The sequence below is a fragment of the Poecilia formosa genome, unplaced genomic scaffold (genome assembly GCF_000485575.1).
Source record: "Poecilia formosa unplaced genomic scaffold, Poecilia_formosa-5.1.2 Scaffold654, whole genome shotgun sequence".
NCBI lineage: Eukaryota > Metazoa > Chordata > Actinopteri > Cyprinodontiformes > Poeciliidae > Poecilia > Poecilia formosa.
In genome coordinates this window covers 130,650-154,192 of record NW_006800593.1, presented here as the reverse complement: position 1 = coordinate 154,192, position 23,543 = coordinate 130,650, and the positions used below count along the sequence as shown (strand labels likewise).

At 41.0% G+C, this 23,543-nt stretch overlaps 1 protein-coding gene and 2 long non-coding RNA genes across 3 annotated transcripts in view; 2 read left to right on the top strand and 1 right to left on the bottom strand.

Moving 5' to 3' along the window:
* The window catches only part of esr2b (estrogen receptor 2b), an 80,356-nt gene that overhangs the window by 22,133 nt on the left and 34,680 nt on the right, over positions 1-23,543 (bottom strand). The window contains exons 4-5 of the mRNA XM_007542082.2: positions 18,345-18,695; positions 7,628-7,766 (exon numbers count right to left, since the gene is read on the bottom strand). Of these exons, the coding sequence (XP_007542144.1) occupies positions 7,628-7,766; positions 18,345-18,695 (490 nt within the window). The remainder of the gene's footprint in view (positions 1-7,627; positions 7,767-18,344; positions 18,696-23,543) is intronic.
* LOC107834537 (uncharacterized) lies at positions 4,434-4,720 on the top strand. Its single transcript, XR_001660328.1, has 2 exons — positions 4,434-4,528; positions 4,600-4,720. It is a non-coding gene; the product is annotated as an uncharacterized LOC107834537 (long non-coding RNA).
* Positions 4,865-5,158, top strand: LOC107834538 (uncharacterized). Its single transcript, XR_001660329.1, has 2 exons — positions 4,865-4,966; positions 5,038-5,158. It is a non-coding gene; the product is annotated as an uncharacterized LOC107834538 (long non-coding RNA).

The following is a 23,543-nucleotide window of genomic DNA, read 5'->3' as shown; positions in this document are numbered from 1 at the left end:
TCACTATTACACACATATGTACTTTATAATCATTTCAATCATTACACACATATGCAATCTATATTCCGTTTCTTTAATCATCATTAAATCATCATACAAAGTCACTGTTGTCTCCCAGGCCCGTACTCCGTTTTCTGCGTGTACCTAGAGAGATCTCACACTCCCAGGCCAGTTTTCTCGACAGAGGGCCATGATCAAGATGTCAGAGGTGCAATTCAGATCTGCCAATTAGCACCGTGTCCCTGCACCCACCTACCGAGTTGGCCAGAAGGTCTGGCTGTCTTCTAAGGATCTTCCCCTATGGGTGGAGAGACGGAAGTTGGCACCTCGTTTCATTGGTCCCTTCCCCATCTCCAAGATTGTGAACCCGGTGGCGGTCCGCCTACAGCTGCCCTGTTCCATGAGGATTCACCCCACATTCCATGTGTCCCAGGTCAAGCCCTACGCCATACCTCGTCTTGAGCCTGCCTCCAGACCCCCTCCGCCCACTCGGTTCCTGGATGGGGACCCCATTTACACTGTTCACCGCATCCTCCGATCCAAGAGAAGGGGACGTGGCGTCCACTACCTGGTTGATTGGGAAGGATATGGACCAGAGGAACGGACCTGGATTCCTGGTCGCTTTGTCATCGACAAGACCCTCCTGAGGGACTTCCACCGCCTCCATCCTGATCAGCCGAAGGGTCCACCGGGAGCCGGACCTTAGGAGGGGGGTACTGTAATGTTTCTGGCCCGTCTGCCTGCTTTGTTTTTCTCCTCAGCACTCACCTCTCCCATCAAGCTCATCTGGTTCACCTGCATGCTGCTGCGCTGGAGCTCAATCAGGCTCATGTCTTCCACCTGTTCACCAGCAGTTATAGTCAGCTCTCAGGCAGGCAGACGGTGCCAGATTTTTGAAAGCCTTGGTGTGAGTAGATATCCAGCATTTCTTCCTGACCTGACCACGATCTCGAACATGTTTTTGTCCCTTGGATTTTCCTGCCCTGTCTAGCCCACGTCGGATTCTTCACTGGCTTCTGTTTTCTGGACTCGACCCTGCTTCTGCCTTTTGACCTCTGCCTCCTGCCTCGCCCCTGGATTTGACTGCCTGACATTGCATGCACGTGTTGGACCCTTTTCTGTGCCCTGACCACTGCTCTTCACCTGCCCCTCACATAAGCCTTGCCTTGTCCTACCACCCTGATCCTGCCTCAACCCCTTGACCTCCTAGTTCTGTTTCTTCCTGGATGTGTCACCCGTTGCTAACCACTGTGCTGCCTGGACTCCTCANCCACTACCACCTCTTTTCTTGGCTACATAATTTCCCCCCAACAAGATGATCCTGGATCCCTCTAAGATTTCAGCTGTCTCCGAATGGCCCACACCCACAGATCGCAAACAATTACAGAGATTTCTTGGATTTGCAAACTTTTACCGTCGTTTCATTCGTAATTATAGCCAAGTAGCTTCTCCTCTTCATGCCATTACCTCATCCAAGGTCCAATTCATGTGGAGCAAGCAGGCAGAGGAGGCCTTCTCTAGACTCAAGTCTCTGTTCACCTCTGCTCCGGTTCTCCAGTCCTCTGACCCTGCGAAGCAGTTCATTGTGGAGGTCGATGCCTCTAGCACTGGGGTAGGTGCTGTTCTAAGTCAGAGAACCACTGATGGTCACGTTCATCCTTGTGGCTCCTTTTCTAAGACTTTATCCAGTGCTGAACATAACTGATGTGGGGGACAGGGAACTTTTGGCCGTCAAGCTGGCCCTAGAGGAATGGAGGCATTGGCTGGAGGGGGCCAAGGAACCATTTCTAGTATGGACGGACCACAAGAACCTGGAGTACTTGAAGGCAGCTAAACGGCTCAAAACCAGACAAGCAAGGTGGGCTCTGTTTTTTGAACGGTTTAATTTTGTGCTCTCTTACAGACCTGGGACCAAGAACACGAAACCAGATGCCTTGTCAAGAATTCATGAATCCTCCGATTTGGGGGCCAGTGGTGCAGAGGAGTTCATCCTCCCAGACTCAGTGAAGCTGACTGTGACCATGTTGTGGCTCAGGAAGATCTCAGGAATGCCACCCGATATCTTCTGGTACCAGCCTCGTGCCCCTCTGACAGACTGTTTGTCCCAGAACACCTGGTTCCCAAGGTACTCAAGTTCTGCCATAAATCCCGTCTGTTCTGTAATCCAGGCATCAGCAAGACCTTGCAAATTGTCCAGTCTCAATTCTGGTGGCGCTCATTGACCAAGGATGTTAAAGAATTTGTTACAGCCTGTCATCACCGCTGCCAAGCAAAGTCATCTCGTCGCCCACCCTCAGGGTTGCTGTGGCCCCTTCCCATCCCATCACGCCCTTGGTCACACATCGCCATGGACTTTGTCACAGGTTTGCCTGTTTCTGATGGTTTCACTGTCATGTTGACTATTGTTGACAGATTTTCTAAGATGGTCCATCTGGTCCCCCTCAAGAGACTCCCCTCTGCAAAGGAAATGGGGGAGATTATGGCACGGGAGGTTTTTCGCCTCCATGGGCTCCCCACTGACATCGTCTCAGACAGAGGACCTCAATTTGTTTCTCGCTTCTGGAAGGAGTTCTGCACCATGCTTGGCATTTCCGTCAGTTTATCGTCTGGTTTCCATCCCCAAACTGATGGACAGACTGAGAGGGCAAACCAGGAGATTGAGACCAAGCTTCGTATCCTTTGTGACACAGATCCTACCAGGTGGTCACACAACCTACCGTGGGTGGAACATGCCTTAAATGCTCTTCCCTCTAGCACCACTGGTCTTTCACCCTTCTACATTGTCCACGGGTTCCAGTCACCTGTGTTCACTGTTTAAGAGAGGGAGGCTACGGTCCCCTCCGCTCACGCTGCAGCTATGAGGTGCCAACGGATCTGGAGGAAAGCCAGGAAGGGCCATGATCAAGATGTCAGAGGTGCAATCCAGATCTGCCAATCGGCACCGTGTCCCTGCACCCACCTACCGAGTTGGCCAGAAGGTCTGGCTGTCTTCTAAGGATCTTCCGCTACAGGTGGAGAGTCGGAAGTTGGCACCTCGTTTCATTGGTCCCTTCCCCATCTCCAAGATTGTGAACCCGGTGGCGGTCCGCCTACAGCTGCCCTGTTCCATGAGGATTCACCCCACATTCCATGTGTCCCGGGTCAAGCCCTACACTGTACCTCGTCTTGAGCCTGCCTCCAGACCCCCTCCGCCCACTCGGTTCCTGGATGGGGACCCCATCTACACTGTTCACCGCATCCTCTGATCCAAGAGAAGGGGACGTGGCGGGGGAGAGGGGTACTGTCATGTTTCTGGCCCGTCTGCCTGCTTTGTTTTTCTCCTCAGCACTCACCTCTCCCTCAAGCTCATCTGGTTCACCTACATGCTGCTGCGCTGGAGCTCAATCAGGCTCATGTCTTCCACCTGTTCACCAGCAGTTATAGTCAGCTCTCAGGCAGGCAGACGGTGCCAGATTTTTGAAAGCCTTGGTGTGACTAGTGTTGAGAAAATAAATTTAAAATAAGCTAGTTTTAAAACTTAACATGTCTTGATTCAAATGGCCTAATTGTGGTTTTGAATTTAGTAATGTATTCTGACTTTTTGACCTTTATTTTACCTGTAGTTACAGCAGATGGTTTGCTAGGATCGTTTGAACTGCCTTGTCTGTGGAAAAACAATACAGTGGAAGTTGTAGCTTTTCACACTCATCTGTGAAAGACCGTAAACACGGCAGGGGTTTCTGGCTTGAGAGAGGGTCAGAGATAGCTCCTGGTTGGATGAGCAAAGATACGCCTTATTTGAATAAATTAAATACAAGAGGATAAAACTTTCTACACAGAAGTAACAAATCAGATTTGCTCTTGCAACTCTCCAAAGATGTCTTTGCACGTCTTTGCTTTTCTTTCTTTCCTTCTTTTCCATTTATGTCAGGTAAATGAATGTATTTCTCCGTTGTTCTGCAGTTTCTGGTGTAAGTTTGTGGATTGTCTTACTTCTAAGTTTATGCATTGTCTTATATTGGATTAAATTCTGTAATTCTGTGATGTCAACACGCATTGTTGTTTTCCTTGTGGCTACACGTGGCCCGCCGAGAGGACCTGGGATCCAGAGGAAGAGAGAGCCAAATTTTTTTCCAAAGTTAACCTATTTTAGATTTTCTTCCTTAACAGTAGATATCCAGCATTTCTTCCTGACCTGACCACGATCTCGAACACGTTTTTGTCCCTTGGATTTTCCTGCCCTGTCTAGCCCACGTCGGATTCTTCACTGGGTTCTGTTTTCTGGACTCGACCCTGCTTCTGCCTTTTGACCTCTGCCTCCTGCCTCGCCCCTGGATTTGACTGCCTGACATTGCCTGCATGTGTTGGACTCTTTTCTGTGCCCTGACCACTGCTCTTCGCCTGCCCCTCAGATAAGCCTTGCCTTGTCCTGCCACCCTGATCCTGCCTCAACCCCTTGACCTCCTAGTTCTGTTTCTTCCTGGATGTGTCACCCGTTGCTAACCACTGTGCTGCCTGGACTCCTCATCCTCCACAACACTTTAAGAAGGTTAGTGGTTTATCTTATTCAGTCTAGACCCCCCAAGACTACAACCCACTAACCTGCTTCTCTGTCCTCAGAGGTTCCTGTCCCATTGCCGGTGGTTGCCTGCCCCCTACTCTGATCCTCAATAAAGATCTTATTGTTTTTTCTACTTTGTGTCTGACTGAAATTTCGGGTCCTCAGTTCTGAGCATTACAGCTTGCACTTATTTTGCAGGAAAAAATTTCAGGGTTTCCCCCAGAAAACTTGCTAAGCCCGGTGGACGGGGCGTTGAGGCAGTCCACCGCCGGTCCACCGTGTTTTTGTATTAAAAGATGTTAAATTGANCCACCCTGATCCTGCCTCAACCCCTTGACCTCCTAGTTCTGTTTCTTCCTGGATGTGTCACCCGTTGCTAACCACTGTGCTGCCTGGACTCCTCATCCTCCACAACACTTTAAGAAGGTTAGTGGTTTATCTTATTCAGTCTAGACCCCCCAAGACTACAACCCACTAACCTGCTTCTCTGTCCTCAGAGGTTCCTGTCCCATTGCCGGTGGTTGCCTGCCCCCTACTCTGATCCTCAATAAAGATCTTATTGTTTTTTCTACTTTGTGTCTGACTGAAATTTCGGGTCCTCAGTTCTGAGCATTACAGCTTGCACTTACTTTGCAGGAAAAAATTTCAGGGTTTCCCCCAGAAAACTTGCTAAGCCCGGTGGACGGGGCGTCGAGGCAGTCCACCGCCGGTCCACCGTGTTTTTGTATTAAAAGATGTTAAATTGAGAGGAAATGTAAAAGTATTACTGTGTAATTATATGTTACGGGAAAAGATCTCCAGTGAAATGCTATTTAAACCCACAACTAGTATTAAAACAACAAATTTGCACTTCTGTTTAATCCAAATTAAGTCAGCGGCTCCATCAGGGGCCCCATAAATGCTAATATTTTAAAATAGACCACAGATACACAAATGTAACATTTGTTTATTGAGATAATCAATGCTGTTAAATTTTATTCAATTGTTTAGGCATAGATAAATTATTTTAAATTTAACATTTAAATACAAGATTTTAAGGAGCTGGCAAGTTTACTTTGTAAAACTTCAAAGAACAATATTCATAGTTAGATTGTTTTGTTACCATAGCAACAATCTGATGCTGTGAGTTTAATCTTTGAATTTACAAATACAAATTAGTAAACTTATTGCTTTTTTGGCTGGCCAATTAAACTACTCCCTTCTCCCATATTTCATTAAATCTAACACAGAAGCTGTTAAAGGTGCTGATGATTTTAGCAGCTCGAGGGGCCCCTAAATCAGATTCTGCTCAAGGCCTCATACAGCCTTGGACCGGCCCTGCAGGATGAGGTAATCTGCTGCACTACGCAGAGATGCGCAACAAACGGGAGATTTAATTCAATGCTGCTAATGTGGCTTTAGTAGCTCTTCCGTTTTGTGTCTGTTGAGTTTTTAATAAGCGTCACAGAAACTATTCTGATTGGTCGAGTTTATGGGACGAGATTCTCAGATCTCCGTGCGGCCGCGTGCATTATCTCTAAGTAGACAACACATTTGATATGGTTTGATGCATCGTGAAACCGGAAAAATAATACTAAAAATAATAATAAAATAATATAAATCAGCGTGATGCGTGACTCCGAGGAGAGCGCGAAAGCTCCTCACCGGGCTGAACCTGCATGATGATTTTAGCGCTGCTCGTTATCCACAAACGCTCTGGCCAATCGGGACCACAGACATAAACTTTACAGGGAAGACAAACACAGAGCCACACACTGGGCAGCGCGTTGAGATGTAAACGCCGCATATAATTGTTCGTTCACAAAGATAAATCATTATCACCGCTCCACAACGCGCCTCTGAATTCGCTACAAGTTATTCCTGCGGTTCAGCTTAAGCTGCGCAACTAGAGCTAACGCGGCGGGTTTTAAACTCTAACATAGAGTTCTCTAAAGGATCATAATTCCTCACAGTAAATTGATGTAAATATCCATACAGGTCAGCCTGTGTCCAGTTTGAGTGAAAGGAGGCGCGTGCGGTCCGCGCTGAGGTAAAGCAGATGCAGCGCGCGAGGCAAAGCGCAGAGGCGCCAGCGGTGTGATTGGTCTGCGCGCTGTCTGCTTTAAATGCATAAACTATAAACCTATTTATTATAAATCTATCCTTTAGGAATAAATCTGCTTTGCTAGTGAAATGCTAAGAGCAAAAGAGACACTTGCAGCCCGGCTTTTTAAAAAACAACAACAACAAAAAACAACTTTTTTATTTTTTATTTTCCTAGAAACGTACACAAGCAACGCTTAGCCTGGCGGCGGGGCTAGCAAAGCATAGATGGCCGCCAGGCTTATAATACACTGGGGGAATCCCTGAATTTGGTATTAAACGGATTGAGAAATGAGATGTAAACTATTTATTTTTATCTGCTTGTTGGTAACAAATTGTTCACTTATATTTGTTTTAATTAAATTCTAAACCTGAAAACAAGGACCATTCCTGACAAGACTTCACAAATTCCAAAGTCTTTTTTTGAAAGTAAGTGCAATAAGCCAATGTTCCAATGTTTTACAGTAGTAGTGCCCTATAGTTGGTCCTTGAAGTCCGGCATCCTCCATGCTTTAGTTCTCCCTGGTTTAACACACCTGGATAAAATGATTGCTCATTAGAAGGCCTAAGAAGTACATTGACATGATGAAAAGGTTGTTACTACCACCAGGGAGAGAACTAAAACATGCAGAATGCCAACCCTCGAGGAACAACTTTGGGCACCACCGTTTTACAATGTATTGGTTAAGTGTGTGCCCCTTTGCATCTTTTACGCCAGTACATCTCTTCCCAAACAGTCATTTAAAAATAGAAAAAAAAGTTCCATCTATTTATTGTTAATGTTTCATGCAAATGTATGTCTTATGGCTAGCTTAGTTTCTAGTCTGCAGTGTTAATAGCTGGCATTTACAGTATACAGGAAACAAGACAAGTCATGGGATGCATACAATAGAAAAGATTGCATTTGCAGGCAATGTGGCTCAAGCAGAAGTCAAACAGAGAGTTGCATGGAAGACTGATCTTACATGCAACTTGTGATACCAGATGGTAGGAAAGATTTCTGACCTGCTGAGTTTGAAATCTGGAGAGAAGATGAGTTTCCCAGGATGATCCACAGACCTCCACATAAGACCCAGCATCAGGATCTCCAGCCAGCAGCACTTCAGCAGGTGTATTTGGTCTGCTAGACTTAACTCCACGAAGCCTGTGGAAAATCATGCAAAGTAAAAAAAAATAAAAGATCAGTTATGACGTAAAGCAATTCAAAACATACAGTTGGTCAAAATTGTTATCCTCCCAAGAAAATGTAAAATTTTTCAAAAATTCCTTAAGTGTTGTTAAAAAGATCAACAATTTTCTAACGCAGCTTTATTTCTTTGAAAAACATCCCAGTTTTATTTTAAGTGGTTACATTACAGTTTTTCTCAATTGCTTTAACCTGCTTGAAGGAACTGGAATCCACTCAGTTGTCATCATCACTGCTTCAGCAGAGCAGAAGAAAACTCTCCCAAATATATGAACTATTTCTCACTGCTTTAACACATTACCCATACCCTTCTGCCAGTTAACACAGATGTCACTCAAGCAGTCCAAACTACATTATTTAATGGTAACCAAACAGAAAACACCTGTTTCCTGACTCTTAGAAGCAACCTATGTCAGTATGAATCCACTAAAGCACCTGTTTCACTTTATATCCCAAATATCTTTATATTTGACTGCAGGCCTTTACCTGCTTGTTGGAATCAGCAACCAAAAATATGTTGTTCTTTACTAGTATGTTAATTTTCTTATTCCAGTTTTATCTCTGTTTACATTTAAAGTATTTTCTGTATTATGTACAGTATTTCAGATTTCAGTAACGGTTTGAAAAAATGTTGTACAATCAATACTTTTTTTTTTAGATTGTTTACACACATTTTCTGAAAGTATGCCCCAAACTTTCAGAACCCTACACACAAATCAAAAAACACACACATAATGGGCAAAACATTTCAATAATACTGCAAAATGAAACTACATTCAATGCAATGTTATCTTTTCTTAAAATTATATTTTGTTTTCAGATTCATACACAGAGCTTCATATAAACAGCTGAACACTGATGTGCTTAATCTAAAACACTATGATGAATGAAAAACACTTCCCCAAGTGTGTTGTAAAATACTTTAAAATATTGTTTTCATACTCAGAACACACAAATACACAGTAACAAATATATTTTATTTTTCACACAAAAACAATGTACACACTGTACATTCCAACCAACACAAAATTGCACATGCAGAGTTTACTGTATAGAGTTAGAGTAAAACAAAAACTATGCTGCCTCATTTATTCTGTTTTGGAATGGTCGTAGTATCCTCATCCATCATGTTTTCCCTGGCAGCAGGGAAATCTAGCATGGCCAACCCAGCAATGAAAGCATCAGCTTTTCATGCTTGAAGAAAGGGTAGATGCATTTGTGACAAGTGTTTGCCCTTGCCCATGTGATGAGTCAGTGTGCATAGTAGTATTAACTTAATTTTGAATGCTGAAAATTGTGTGTTGTGTATAGAAAGAAGTGTTTTAGAACTGCAATGTCAATGTAAAGCAGGAATAGTGCTTGTAGTTTAGCAGAATTAGTTCAGGGGATTGGGGCATGACTTACATTTTATGGTCATTGTGTCTCAAGTACCAGTAAACACTTGAGCAAAACTGTAAAATTTGCATCAAAGCATTTCTGATTCTGGATCAAATCCTTTTCAAAAAGGATAATCTGACACAGTTTATGTAGAATGATAACAAATGGTATTCGCATGAAAGCAATGTAATGGATTACACTAGGAATTTTCAAAGCGTGAGCCATTTCTGTACAGGGCTGTCATGACTATCTTATTTGATACTACAATTTCGTGACAGAGAGTCCTTTACAGTGAGTTAGGAATGTAGAAGTTTGGAATCGTGTATAAGTTGCACATGATTTCTCTATCATGTGCAACTTATACACAAAAATAGAGGAATCATGTGTATAAGATGATACACATCTTATACAGATGTGTATCATATAAGATGAATCACAGCTGATTTAACCCTTGTGTTTAAAAATGGGGTCCAACTGACCCCACACCCGTAAAACCTGCATCATTTGCAGCAGTCCTCTACGTTTGCCTCAGTCCTCGCACACACAAGGGTTAAGGAAATCAGCTGTGATTTACGGAAATCACAGCTGAACTTGGATCTCTTTGCTTTTCTTTTTTTCTTTAAAATGTATTATTTTTATTTATGTTTTGTGAGGTAACCTTGGGCACTTCGAAATAAAATATATAAGAATTACTATGATAAGCACTTTTAATGCTACAAGCAAGGACCGCTGCCATAGTTATTGCTTCATGTGAGGTATTTATGCTAATTTACATATGTAGGAATATTTAAGGGTGGCAACATGGCGGATCAGCAGCTGCCCTCTACTTTCCAATAATTGGGATTTATAAAGGAAATATGCACAGGTATATGCATGCGCAGGGCTTTATACATCTGAATTCTTTTGTGCGCCGCACTTTTCTTAATTTGTCCATGCGCCTACTTTTTTACTGTGAAAGCAGCAAACTCTTTTATAGTTCGCTGCTATAAAAGAGCACCAAACTATAAAAGTTCGCTGCTCTTGATCTGAAAAGACCCATGGTCTTTTGACCTGTGTCTTGATATGTGCAAGCAGGAAGAAAAACAACAATGATGATCAGGTACGTGCAGAGGGGGAGGGGGGATTAGAGGGGCTTGAGCACCTTCCCCTTTTACTCCTTGCCCCCAAGTGCCCTTTTGGTAAAAAAAATTGGTTGGTATAATTATTTCCTAAGCCCTCTTCTAACACATAATAACATGTACTAAAATTATTTGTTTTTTTTGTTGTTTTTTTTTTGTACAACATAATAAGCCCTCCGGTCATCTTGTTACTTTTCACCTTTTGCCCGTGACGCATGACGCAATTGCCTCTTGCGCAGTGAAATAAGGCGGCTAACAGCGGAGCTCAACGTAGCAAACGTTCCAGATTACAGAACAGTTTTTGTTGAATTTAAAAAACAAAAAAACATTTTTGGTGAATAAGGTGGAGTAGACTTGCTACTTGTCAGATGACAGAAAACGTTTAACGTATCGTTTCTGCTTCAGCACGGAGTAGCGGATTAAGCAGAGAGGTAATGAAATACAACAGACACTGACAGGCCTCTGCCTTTCTCTGAAAAACTACTGAGCAGGAGGAGACAGTGTTAAGAAAATAAATTTGAAATAAGCTAGTTTTAAAACTTAACATATTTTGATTCAAATAGTCTAATTGTGGTTTTAAAATCAGTAAGGTATGCTGGCTTTTTTACCTTTATTTTACCTGTAGTTACAGCAGATGGTTTGCTAGGATCGTTTGAACTGCCTTTTGTCTGTGTGGGAAACAATACAGTAGAAGTTCTAGCTTTTCACACTCATCTGTGAAAAGCCGTAAACACAGCAGGAGTTCCTGGCTTCAGATAAAGGGTCAGAGATAGCTCCTGGTTGGATGAGCAAAGATATGCCTTATTTGAATAAATTAAAGAAAAGAAGATAAAACTTTCCACACAGAGTAACAAATTAGATTTTGCTCTTGAAACTCTCCAAAGACGTCTTTGGACGTCTTTTCTTTTCTTTGCTTTTCTTTTTTCCTTATTCTTTCCATTTATGGATACCCATCCACCTCAGGATGTTGTGTATTAAGACATTGGTTCCAGATCTGATGACTTCATACAGCAGCAGAAGCAGCCACTGGATGCCACTCCTGTCAGCCAATAACAAGAAACTGAGGCTACAATTCACACAGGCTCACCAAAATAGGACAATAGTAGATTGGAAAACTGTTGCCTGGTCTGATGAGTCTCGAATTCTGCTGCGACATTCGAATGGTAGGATCAGAATTTGGCGTCAACAACATAAAAGCATGAATCCATCCTGCCTCTTACAAACAGTTCAGGCTGGTGGTGGTGCAATGGTGGGTGGGATATTTTCTTGGCAAACTTTGGGGCTACAAGTACCAATTGAGCATTATGTCGACATCACAGCCTACCTGACTATTGTTGCTGACCATAACCATCCCTTTATGACCACAGTGTATCCATCTTCTGATGGCTACTTCCAGCAGGATAATGTGTCATGTCATAAACTGTGAATCATCTCGGACTTGTTTNTTGAAGGAACTGGAATCCACTCAGTTGTCATCATCACTGCTTCAGCAGAGCAGAAGAAAACTCTCCCAAATATATGAACTATTTCTCACTGCTTTGACACATTACCCATACCCTTCTGCCTGTTAACACAGATGTCACTCAAGCAGTCCAAACTACATTATTTAATGGTCGTAGAATGCGGTTAGATGTGCCCCCCCCCCTTTTTTTGAGCACCTGCCCCTTTAGTGATCTCTGATCACTAAATTAACTAATCACTGGTGATCTAATAACTAATCACTAGATTAAGCTGTTAATGTGCTGGCTCTGGTCAGACAACAGCTTTAAAATCATAGGATATGCTCCACCATTAGCTTCCATGTTTATTTCAGCAAACACTGAGCATGCTTGCAATGTGTGACATTACTGTGTGCACATGCTCTTCTACAACATTTTTTAGGTTGTTTGCAGTTCACACATGTTCAAGTCACGTACACTCACTGGCCACTTTATCAGGCACACCTGTCCAACTGCTCATTGATGTAATTGTTGAATCAGTCACATGGCAGCAACTCAATGCATTTAGGCATATAGCCATGGCCAAGACGATTTGCTGCAGTTCAAACCGAGCATCAGAACAGAAGGAAGGTGATTTAAGTGGCTTTGAACGTGGCATTGTTGTTGGTGCCAGACGGGCTGGTCTGAGTATTTCAGAAACTGCTGATATACTGGGATTTTCACACACAACCATCTCTGGGGTTCACAGAGAACTGTCCAAAAAAGTGAAAATATGCAGTGAGTGGCAGTTCTGTGGGCACAAATGCCTTGTTGATGCCAAAGATCAGAGGAGAATGGCCAGACTGGTGCGAGCTGATAGAACGGCAACAGTAACTCAGATAACCGCTCATTACAATCCAGGTATACAGAAGAGCATGTCTTAATACACAACATGTCAAACCTTGAGGTGGATACCCATCCACCTTGGATGGATGGTTTGACATGTTGTGTATTAAGACATTGGTTCCAGATGTGAGGACTTCATACAGCAGCAGAAGCAGCCACTGGATGCCACTCCTGTCAGCCAATAACAGGAAACTGAGGCTACAATTCGCACAGGCTCACCAAAATAGGACAATAGTAGATTGGAAAACTGTTGCCTGGTCTGATGAGTCTCGAATTCTGCTGCGACATTCAAATGGTAGGATCAGAATTTGGCGTCAACAACATGAAAGCATGAATCCATCCTGCCTCTTACAAACAATTCAGGCTGGTGGTGGTGGTGCAATGGTGGGTGGGATATTTTCTTGGCACACTTTGGGGCTACAAGTACCAATTGAGCATTATGTTGACATCACAGCCTCCCTGACTATTGTTGCTGATCATAACTATCCCTTTATGACCACAGTGTATCCATCTTCTGATGGCTACTTCCAGCAGGATAATGTGTCATGTCATAAACTGTGAATCATCTCGGACTTGTTTCTTGAACACGACAATGAGTTCACTAAATGGCCTCCACAGTCACCAGATCTCAATCCAATAGAGCACCTTTGGGATTTGGTGGAACGGGAGATTCGCATCATGGATGTGCAGCCACAAATCTGCAGCAACTGCGTGATGATATGTCAAAATGGACCAGACTCTCAGAGGAATGTTTCCAGTACCTTATTGATTCTGTGCCACCAACCCGGTACCAGCAAGGTGTACCAAATAAAGTGGCTGGTGAGGGTGTATTTATAAATGTGAACAACAATGCAAAAGAAAATTAATTTCACAAAAAATCAGAACCTAATATGAAGGCCTATAGTCCGAACATAGTCAATGGGGATTTTATACGGTGTGTAAAGTACAGCACAATCCTTAGATTTACCTTGATTGTTTGATAACAAACTGTGATCATAAGAGAAGGCACATGATTTCAAAGAAGTGGTTTGAACTTCTCAATAAAAATGTCAGTTACTAAGGTGACATTAAGTTAATTATTTGTTGCCAGCTATTATTTTGACCTGGGTAGCTTTTGTAAAATCATTTGGTTTCTGTGTGCAATGTACATCCAAAATATAAACCAGGATTTTTGTAGAAGGGCCTCTGGCCCCGAAGGAGCTTGCCCAAGTGGCTGGGAAGAGAGAAATCTGGCCTCCCTACTGCAACCAGACCCCAGATAAGTGGAAAAAGATGGATGTGTTTAACACTGAGAATTTTTTGAAAAACCTCAAAATTCATTCATTTTTACCTCAACTGTACATACAGATATACAATCTCTGATAACCAATTACATGGTTGAAATCAGGCAGATGATTTCAAGACCACTTGCTGAAGTTCAAAGTGAGCATATGAATGAAGAAAATGGATTTAGTTGACATTCAACATGGAGTGGTCATTGATTCCAGATCTGAGGACTTCATAACCTGCTGATCTGCTTCAGCAGATTTTCACCAACAACTATCTTTCATATTTATCTGTTAACAGATAATGGTCTGGTAAACAGAAAATATGCAGTAACCAGCAGCTGTACAGATAAATATACCTTGTCAAAGATCAAATAAGAATGGGTGACTGCTTTTGGATTATGGAGGGCCAACAATGGCTCTGAGAACCACTGGCAGAGCACCAACTGTAAACCTACAACATGTAAAACCTTGAAATAGATGATCGACAGCAGTAGAGCACCAACCCAGCTGCCATCGTCAGCTAACACAAACCTGATGCTACTATTCACAAAGACTAGTCATGTTAGTCTGGAGTTCAGCAGCAACATTCGGATGACAGGGTCAGAACCTTGTGCTATGTAAAATCAACTTTTTTGAGCTTTACATCATGTTACAATGTTATTTCCTCATCAGAAATATATCTGGAATGTTGCCTTGATTCTTTCATGCATGTTTAAGAAATCTTCTAATTTATATGGCAACCATTCAGCTGTGCAAAATGGTTGGGTGGACCTAGCGCCTCTATAAGTGAAGAAGCTTTTCCTGGAATCTGCAATTTCCAAGCTTCTGAGCTTCCGCCTCACAGAGGCACGCTCTCCCTGTGACCCCCCCACTCAAGTCCTTCAGACTAGCCAGAAGCAACTAGCAAACACCTGGTGGAACTGTACATCTCAATATAGGAGCCAGGGGCGCTACCCGAAATCTTGGGCCTCATGACAAAAAATTTGTTTGGGCCCCCCTGCACAGCTGCTGTTACAATTTTCTGAGTCTATTTGACCCATAAAAAGCATCACAATTTTAAAGGCTTGCATCGGCCTTGCCTTCTTTGGTTCAATACTGATAATTAGCACAATATTTACTGCTCATGAATTTAACATCCAACAGTCCACATCCAGTATACAAGTAGGTTGCTTAAATTTTTTTTCTATTAGTTTTAGATACTGAAATGTCTCTCCCCATGAGCAACAGTCAAAAGCAACGTGCAACTACACATAAAGCAATCCAGACTTCTCAAAAATGCTAGTAGTTGCATTTTATTCAAGCTTTAATAAAAATGTTTTCTCCATAGTTGTTAAAGCTGTTACAATGTCATAGCAGTTTGTTATGAGACAGATAATCTGTGAAAACAATCAATCTTCTCCATCTCCTTCCTGAATTACTATTGCTAGCTAAAGTAATGCACCGTTCTGACCAAAAACCAATCAGAACTAGTAGGACGCTCTTAGCACTGTCAATCAACTTAATTCACTCACTGATAAATGTGCTAATGATGGAGAAACAACTTATTACATGGAGAAACAACTTATTACAAGAAACCGTTTATCTGCCGATAATGGTTTGAATCTGCACAGCTCTGTGCTATGCTAGCTGCAGCATGGCACAAGTCGAAGGGGAGGAAGGAAGAGCAGCACCACATGAGATTGTGATTGACAGCACTAAAACTCTCCTGCCACTGACTGGTTGTTTCTAGCACTGGGAGAAAGCAGAGGAAATAGATTTTTCACAGATTACCTCTCATACCATACTGTAACAACATAATGACAGTTTTTAAAAAATGAGAAAAAAATATGTAAAAGTTACATACTGAAGCTTTAATTTCACTCAGGAGAGGACAGGTTAGGAGGGACGTGGTAAAAGGTACAAGGGACAAGTTAAATATATGAATATGTTGGTAATTTTTTTTCCTTAATTCATTAAATACTAGTGAAATGGAGGCAACCATTTAGCTAATTATGCTAAATGGTTGATAATCTAACACAGTCTACCTACCTCTCTTGGAGAAAAACTGGGTTACAAATTAACACTCTGGCCTTTCTCTCTCTTTTTTGTTTTTGAAAACCTGATTTTATAACTTTTCTTAGCAGCATAGAAACTGCCACAGTCGCCACTGTATTCAGCTGCAGCTTCTACTGACTGTAGCTGCATATGTCACAGTCAAGCGCTCCAAGCAGGAATGAACCATTTCATGCAGATCCACAGGGGTTCAGGGCAAAAACGGATGTTTTTGGTCTGGGAGGGGCAACATAAAATTTTTACTGCTAAAAACAATCTTTGAAAATACAATATGATTCATTTTGTATTTGACAGGACCCTGATTTTTTTTATTTTATGTCTATGAACAAAATAAAATAGATTCTAGGGGCCATGACCAGCAGGGGGCCCTCCACAATTCAATTATTTATATGTCTATGAACAAAATATAAATAATTAAATTGTGGAGGGCCCCCTGCTGGTCATGGCCCCTAGAATCATCAACACTTTTCACCCCTACACCGCGCCCCTGATAGGAGCTACTTCTTAGAGCAGCGCTGGTAAAAATGTTGTTAAAGGTTAAATAGAGAAGCAATGTTGTGATGATTTCCTGAACCCGGAGTGCTGGAAAGAGGAGGAGCTGCTTAAAGAGACAGAGACCCAATTTTAAGATGTCAAATTTCTTTTAAGTCATATTTGTTACTGAAGGTAACAGCGTTACTTGATTGTGCTACGAAATGATTTTCTATGTGGTTGGAAAACACATAAGACTGCCCCTTTAAACAAGACAAAAACCTAGATCCTGTCTTGTATCAATGACTGGTGGTTGTGGTTTCATAGTTTGAGTGATATTTGTTGGCATTTTTGGGCAAGCTTCCCAACTTTATTCAGCAACTAGGATTGTTTTCTTAGTCTACCTTAGCCATTGTCTTTCCACAGCAGGGTAAAAACAAATGGCATGGGTAAAACATAAGCTCAGTTAGAGGCCATGGCAGCAAGGTAATAGGTTTTTATTTACTCCTGTGAATTACTATGAAAGTAGTATTGTGGAGAGAGTACTGAGAATTTAAATCTTGTTCAAAATTTTCAGCAATATAATTCAACCAGGTCAGCTATAGGTTAAAATTGTATAGTTCAAAGATTGTTGATCATCTACAAGATATTCAATCATCACAAAGAGGGAGGACATCCTGCAATTGAACTAATATTTTAACTGTGGCCACATTCGAACTTCTACGAAAATAGAAGCTCTACCTTCAATCAGACAGAGCTACAGCTGTTTTACAAAGAAGATTGGGCAATAATGTCAGTCTCTTTGTTTGAGATTTGTCTCTACCAGCTGATCAAAGCTAGTAGAGACAAATGGCAAATAGCCTGTACTTGTAGAGCACTTTCATAAAGTCCAAAGGTGCCCAAAACGCTTCACACTACATCCAGTCATTCAACCATTCACACACTGGTAGTGGTAAGCTCCTGGATAGTAGCCACAGTTGCTCTGGGGCACACTGACAAGAAACAATGCTGCCATGCACCAGCGCCACCTGTTGGGCCCTCTGACCACACACCTGCATGTTGGTGGAACATGGTTCTATAAAGTTGTCACTTGGAGCCTGAAAACACTGACAATTTTTTTATAAAAAATTTGAAAACCATGTATCATACACCTTTTACTTTACACATGAAGAAAGGGAGGCACTACTTAGTGTTCGTCTGTCACATAAAATGCTAATAAAATACATTGAAACTTGTGGTTATAACATCACAAAATGGGAAACAGTTTAATGGGAGTGAATGCTTGATGTTAACTCCAGAAACATCTACATATAATTTATCCTCTCCTCATAACCAATCAAACTTTTCTTAGTGCATCAATGTTTAAAACAAGGACAGATCAAGAAGAAATAATTACAATAATAAAAAAAAGAACAGCAGTACTGCATTTTACTTGACAGACAGTACCTAGATCACTTGTAGCTGGCTGTTAGTCTTTGTTAGAGCAGAAAATGTGCCCTCATTTTCACTTCAGAGGAAAATCAAGTAAAAAAACAAAACAAAAAAACTACTTCTGGCAAGATTATTTTTATTCAAAATCACTGGTTGGTAAGCTACCTGCTGGGCTGAACAGTGACTGACAGGAGGAGGATGAGAGAGAATATGGGGGAGAGAAAAGAAACAGGGGAACACAGAGCAGGATGAAAGCAGAATAGAAAAAAGATATAAATGTGAAGTAATCTAGACTAAAAGCCAACTTGATGGAAAGATCAGGAAAAAGGGAAAGGAAGCCTCCAAGGTAAAGAAGCCAAGTATTTAATGTTTTATTTGCTTCCATGCTAGAGGTGAAATGATAAAGTCAGGATTTTCCACCTAGAAACCTTTAAGTCTCTATCCAGCTAAAGACGAGCAGCAGTAAATAATCTCAAGAGATTTGATCCATCTCACCAGGAATCTTTTTGGCCCAGCTGATCATGAGTACCAGCTCCTTGTCCGCCAGGTTGGTAAGAGACATCATCATGCTGGCCTGAGTGAAGGGCTTCTTCAGGTCCTCCATGAGGTAGATCTCAGGGGGCTCTGCCTCCATGATTCGGGAGATGAACTCCTCTGGGCTCATGAACGGCTGGTTACTTTGGCTCGGCTGAACCAGAGGGGGAAGGGACAATTCCATCGGGGGGAGGCGCTGAATCCGGGGAGCCATCCCAACCCTTACCAAACTCCTGCCTGTTGCATCTCGAAGGTGGAGTCCACTACGACGATGTCGGGCCCCTCGATAGCTGCAGCGTTCACGCCTCACACCTAAATAATGTAGTGGGGCAAAGGAAACCTACATTACCTGTAATGAATATTTATACTTTATGCCACATAATGACAAGTTTTGATGTTAGTTGCTAAGTAAGAGACAAAATATACAGAATCTGAGATTTAAAGGTTCACTGTTATGCAAAATTCACTTTTTGCATGTTTCTGTATTACCAAGTGATAGTACAGAAATTGTCCAAGGGCAAAAATGAAACAACCAACCATTTGTTTCACCAAGTAAATGCTCTGCTGGTGTCTGCAAAACTGTTTCAAAGACCTCTAAATTGTTGTGTCATCATTTTTTTAAAGAGAAACAAAAAGCCAAGTCCAAGCCCGCAACTTGCAACTTGGAGCTCCACCCACTTCACTACAAACTATCACTGTACAATGGCTGCTGGAAAAGTAAAGTGTTTTGACGTTGGCTTCTATAGAGCATGTGTCAGTGCATTTTCTCCTAGTGTTGAAGAACAGAGCTTCATTTTATTTTTGTTTGCAATGTCACTGCAATATTTTCAAAAGAAAATTATAGTTAGTAAAGATAAGCTAAAGAAAAATACTGTTGAAAACTACCAACAGTCCAGGCATAATGGATTTACCAAAAAACGTAGACTGAAGGAAGGTGGCCCTACTGTTCAACACAAATCTGCTGATGATGATAATGGATGATTTGTCATTTAGCGCAAGCTAACGCTGAAAGATAGCTCTGCTAGAAGACTCGCATTACTTTAACCTACAATATCAGATCATTTACTGTAGCAGTACATGCAACAGTAAAATGGAAGTGATAGTCTACATTGAGCAGATGCAGTGTGCGTGAGACATGAAGGTCCGTGTATTTTCAGGAAGTTGGTTTTTTCATTTGAAATGAAAAATGAAAAAACGGAAGTAGACTCATTTTTTCGTTTATTAAACCAAAATCGGAAATCAGATAACAGCTCCAGCTTGTTATCCGTTTTTTCCAGTTTCGTTTTGTAAACTACATGGGAAATCGGATAATGAGACAAAATCCATGTATGGTTCGTTCTTTGGTTTTTTCGTTTCAAAATAAAATTGCAAAAAGAAAACAAGCATGTGTTTTTTTTTTGTTTTTTCGTCTTTAAAACGAAATTAGAAAAACAGCAATTGCAAAAATAAAAAAAAGAAAACGAGCCATCAAATTAGCTTTTCATTATTTCATTGTTGACAATCAATCTGACCCGGAAGTTCTCTCTGTCCGGCTTACACAGGGGCCGTATCACACATACACATTATGCTCTGCCCAGCACACTTTGTTTTTCTACACTCGTCCAAAGCAACATGTAATTAATTTGATCATGATACTTTCACACAGATAGCCTTTAACATGCTAAATGCTGTATTCCGTAAATATCTAAAGGGCTAGTCTGTCCAATTTTTTTTTTACCAACCTTTAATCTGCTCTGGTTTAAAAAGACGTTCAAACCGCGACTAGAACATTCTGCCAGTCATTCAAACCCTTTAAGTTTTTCCTTTCTGAATAGCATTAGCATACCAATTATAATCCGGTATGCCATGAACAAGCAAGCAAAAAAGGTTATCCAAAATATACAATATCTTGGATAAATATTGTATATTTATCCAATATAAATATACAATATATTGTATATATGGTATATAACAAAAACATTTGTATTCAATATAGATAGTATCTATTTCAGGCAAATACCTGGAAATAGATACCAGAAATAGAAATCTATTTCTATCAGAAATAGATTTCTGCCAGGTAGGAAATGTTTGAAATAATTTGCCAGATTATTAAAAGCTTAACTAAATAAATACAGAAGAGGATTTGGGAAAGAAAAAAAAAGTCATCATTCTGTCTTTAATCTCAGAAATCAGCAATCAAAAAAAAAAAAACAATCTTGTACATCAGTAGGTGTTAGAAAAATTTTACAGGCCCCTTATCCTCTTCTATGGTTTAACACCTCACAATATTTTTTCACATTTTTATAAGTGATGTATGATTGTCCAATTAGAAATGAACATTTCTGTCCCCTTAATGAGACTATTTATCCATCCATCCATCCATTTTCTTCCGCTTATCCGGGTCGGGTCATGTGGGCAACAACTTAAGAAGGAAGGCCCAGACTTCCTCTCCCCAGCCACTTCTTCCAGCTCCTCCGGGGGAACCCCAAGGCGTTCCCAGGCCAGCTGAGAGACATAGTCCCTCCATCGTGTCCCATTTATTATAACTTATTAGACTCAACTGACTAAACATAATGAACAACTTTTTAGTTGATACTTTTCATTATTTCTTAGCTCTGGATTTATAAGTAAAAAACATTAAAATAATTATTTAATATTTAATTTGTATTAACCTATATGTAGTCAGAGCTTTAAACTCAAATCCTACAAAATAAACAGAGACAAAACATTTTCATAAAAATGTATTTATTGCAATAACATACCAGCAGACACTCAGCCAATGTTTGGGGAATCATGAAAAAATATTCCTATAATTTATAAAAGATGAGGAGACAGTGAGGAAGACGATGTCAGGAGGAAGAAGAGGATCAATGGGAGATTCTGGGAAGCTGCATCCAAACCTGGAGTTGAAACCTCTCCTCCTAAGAGCCGCCTGTATGAAAAAATAAAAATTATTTTAAAAAAAGTTCACACTCCACATAAGAAGCCAATCGAAGGGAAGAATATATTTCACACACACAAATAATATGAATTTACAAACTACAAAAAGATCAGAGGAAGGAAATATTAGTAACTGGTATTGGGTGATGTCAATGTTTAGAAGATACTAACATCTTCAGAAGTATCGAACTCTCCAGAGAGGAATATTATATTTTGACACACCTATCAAACAGTATATATGCAAACACATTAAACTCTTTATGTTACACTTTGAGACGCTACGATCTGATATCAAGCAGCAGAATACGACAAGATGACTTGCCCAGACAGTGGTTAGCGGGGTAAACACACTCCACCTGCCCGCTGAGCCTGGAGCCGCCGGGCCCCGTTAGCGGAGCTACGCTACTCCGAAAACTCCGCAGTATATTTCAAACTGCACATAACTAAGTGCATAAATGAAGCTGTCAGGGCTACTTTCTAGCCTAAAACATCTTAAAACAACTTTTTGTGACAAATTAATAGTGTATTTACCTCTATTTATAGCTACTGAAGGCGCAGTGCAATGGAAGCCATCTTACTGGTCGAGACTGCGGTGGAAAGCCACTCCCCCGTGCTCTGGCCTTTCAAAATAAAAAACTTAACTAAAAACTCAGGCTAACCATTTTTCTCGGTGACCAGATCTCCGGTGTTATTTGTTTCTCACAGGAGCAAACTGACTTGCGGCTGGCAGGAAATACTACAGTATATAGCCTGAAATGAACAAGCTTGTCTCCCTGCACCCTGCATAATGTGTGTGATACGGCCCCTGTGTAAGCCGGACAGAGAGAACTTCCGGGACAGACCGCTCGTCAAAAATGAAATAATGAAAATCGAAATTGACAGTTCATTTTCTTTTTTATTTTTGCAATTGCCGTTTTTCTAATTTCGTTTTAAAAACAAAAAAAAACAAAAAAACACATACTTCTTTTGTTTTTTCAATTTTATTTTGAAACGAAAAAACCAAAGAACGAACCATACACGGATTAGACAAAAATCCGATTTCCGATTTTGGTTTGATAAATGAAAAATGAAAAAAACGAGTCTATTTTCGCTTTCTCATTTTTCATTTCAAACGAAAAAACGAACTGCCTGAAAATACGTGGACCTGCATAGAAGCTGAATGCTGCTTCTCCTCGTTTGGTTCTGGTTATGGGGATGCAGAGCAGACCAGAACCAGAAGACCTGAGGGGTCTGGAAGGTTGGTACAACAACAGCTAGGGTTGCCACCTTTCAGAAATCAAATAAGGGACGCCCACCACGGTGTGCCATCCTACTTTCATGTGGTGGGCGTCGACTGCAGTGATATACATTTTATGGCGGTGTTTTTTGTCTTTAAAAAGTGATAATAAAGCAATCATCCTTGCATAGACCTCTATACAAGGTCTATGGGGTTAGAGTACCCCAAAATTGTACTCCAATCAGAGTAGTATACCTTAAACATGTTTAATTAAGCAAGTGTAAAAAGTATTTGGTAAACCACTCAAGTAAGTTATGTCAACAATCTGGTATTTTACAGAGTATTAAAACAAATATACAAATAAGGAGTTAAGTTTGGAGGCTGGTTCTAGACCAAATTTACCGCAGGGGCTAGGATGGTCAGTGTTTTCCCATGGCGACACTTGAAAAAGAATGATAAAAAAAAAACAGAGCAATATTTCATCATTGGATATATTAAGCGAGCCAAAGACCCACTTGTATCTCCAGAGATCTAGGTTGCAGATCCCTGGTAGATGGAAAGTGTGATCCTATACAGCAACTAAAAGTGCAGCACTATAATTTTTAATTCACTGTTAAAGTAAAATTGTGAAGGTTAAAAAAAATCCACCACTGAGTATTAACACAAGACATTTATTTAGTATAACTTCTTTGGTACTCCGTTGGCCCCCATGTAAAACCGCTCCTGGGCAGCAGGCCTGTGTCTGGTACGTAAATGGCCACTGAACAATGAATTCATAAAATATATTAACATTTCAAAATAAAACATACAGAAAGCACTAACAAATATTTTAAAGTAGGAAATATTTATGCATTTACTGTTAATATATTTGTATGATTTGTTCCTTAAATGACCATTTATGTTATTTTGGCTGATATTATTATACGTTAAATAAGCAAATAATCAAACCAATATAGAGCTTTGGAGCGTGACGTCACTGCTCTAGTCGGAGGGGTATCAGCGCCATCTTAGGGGTCCATAGACAA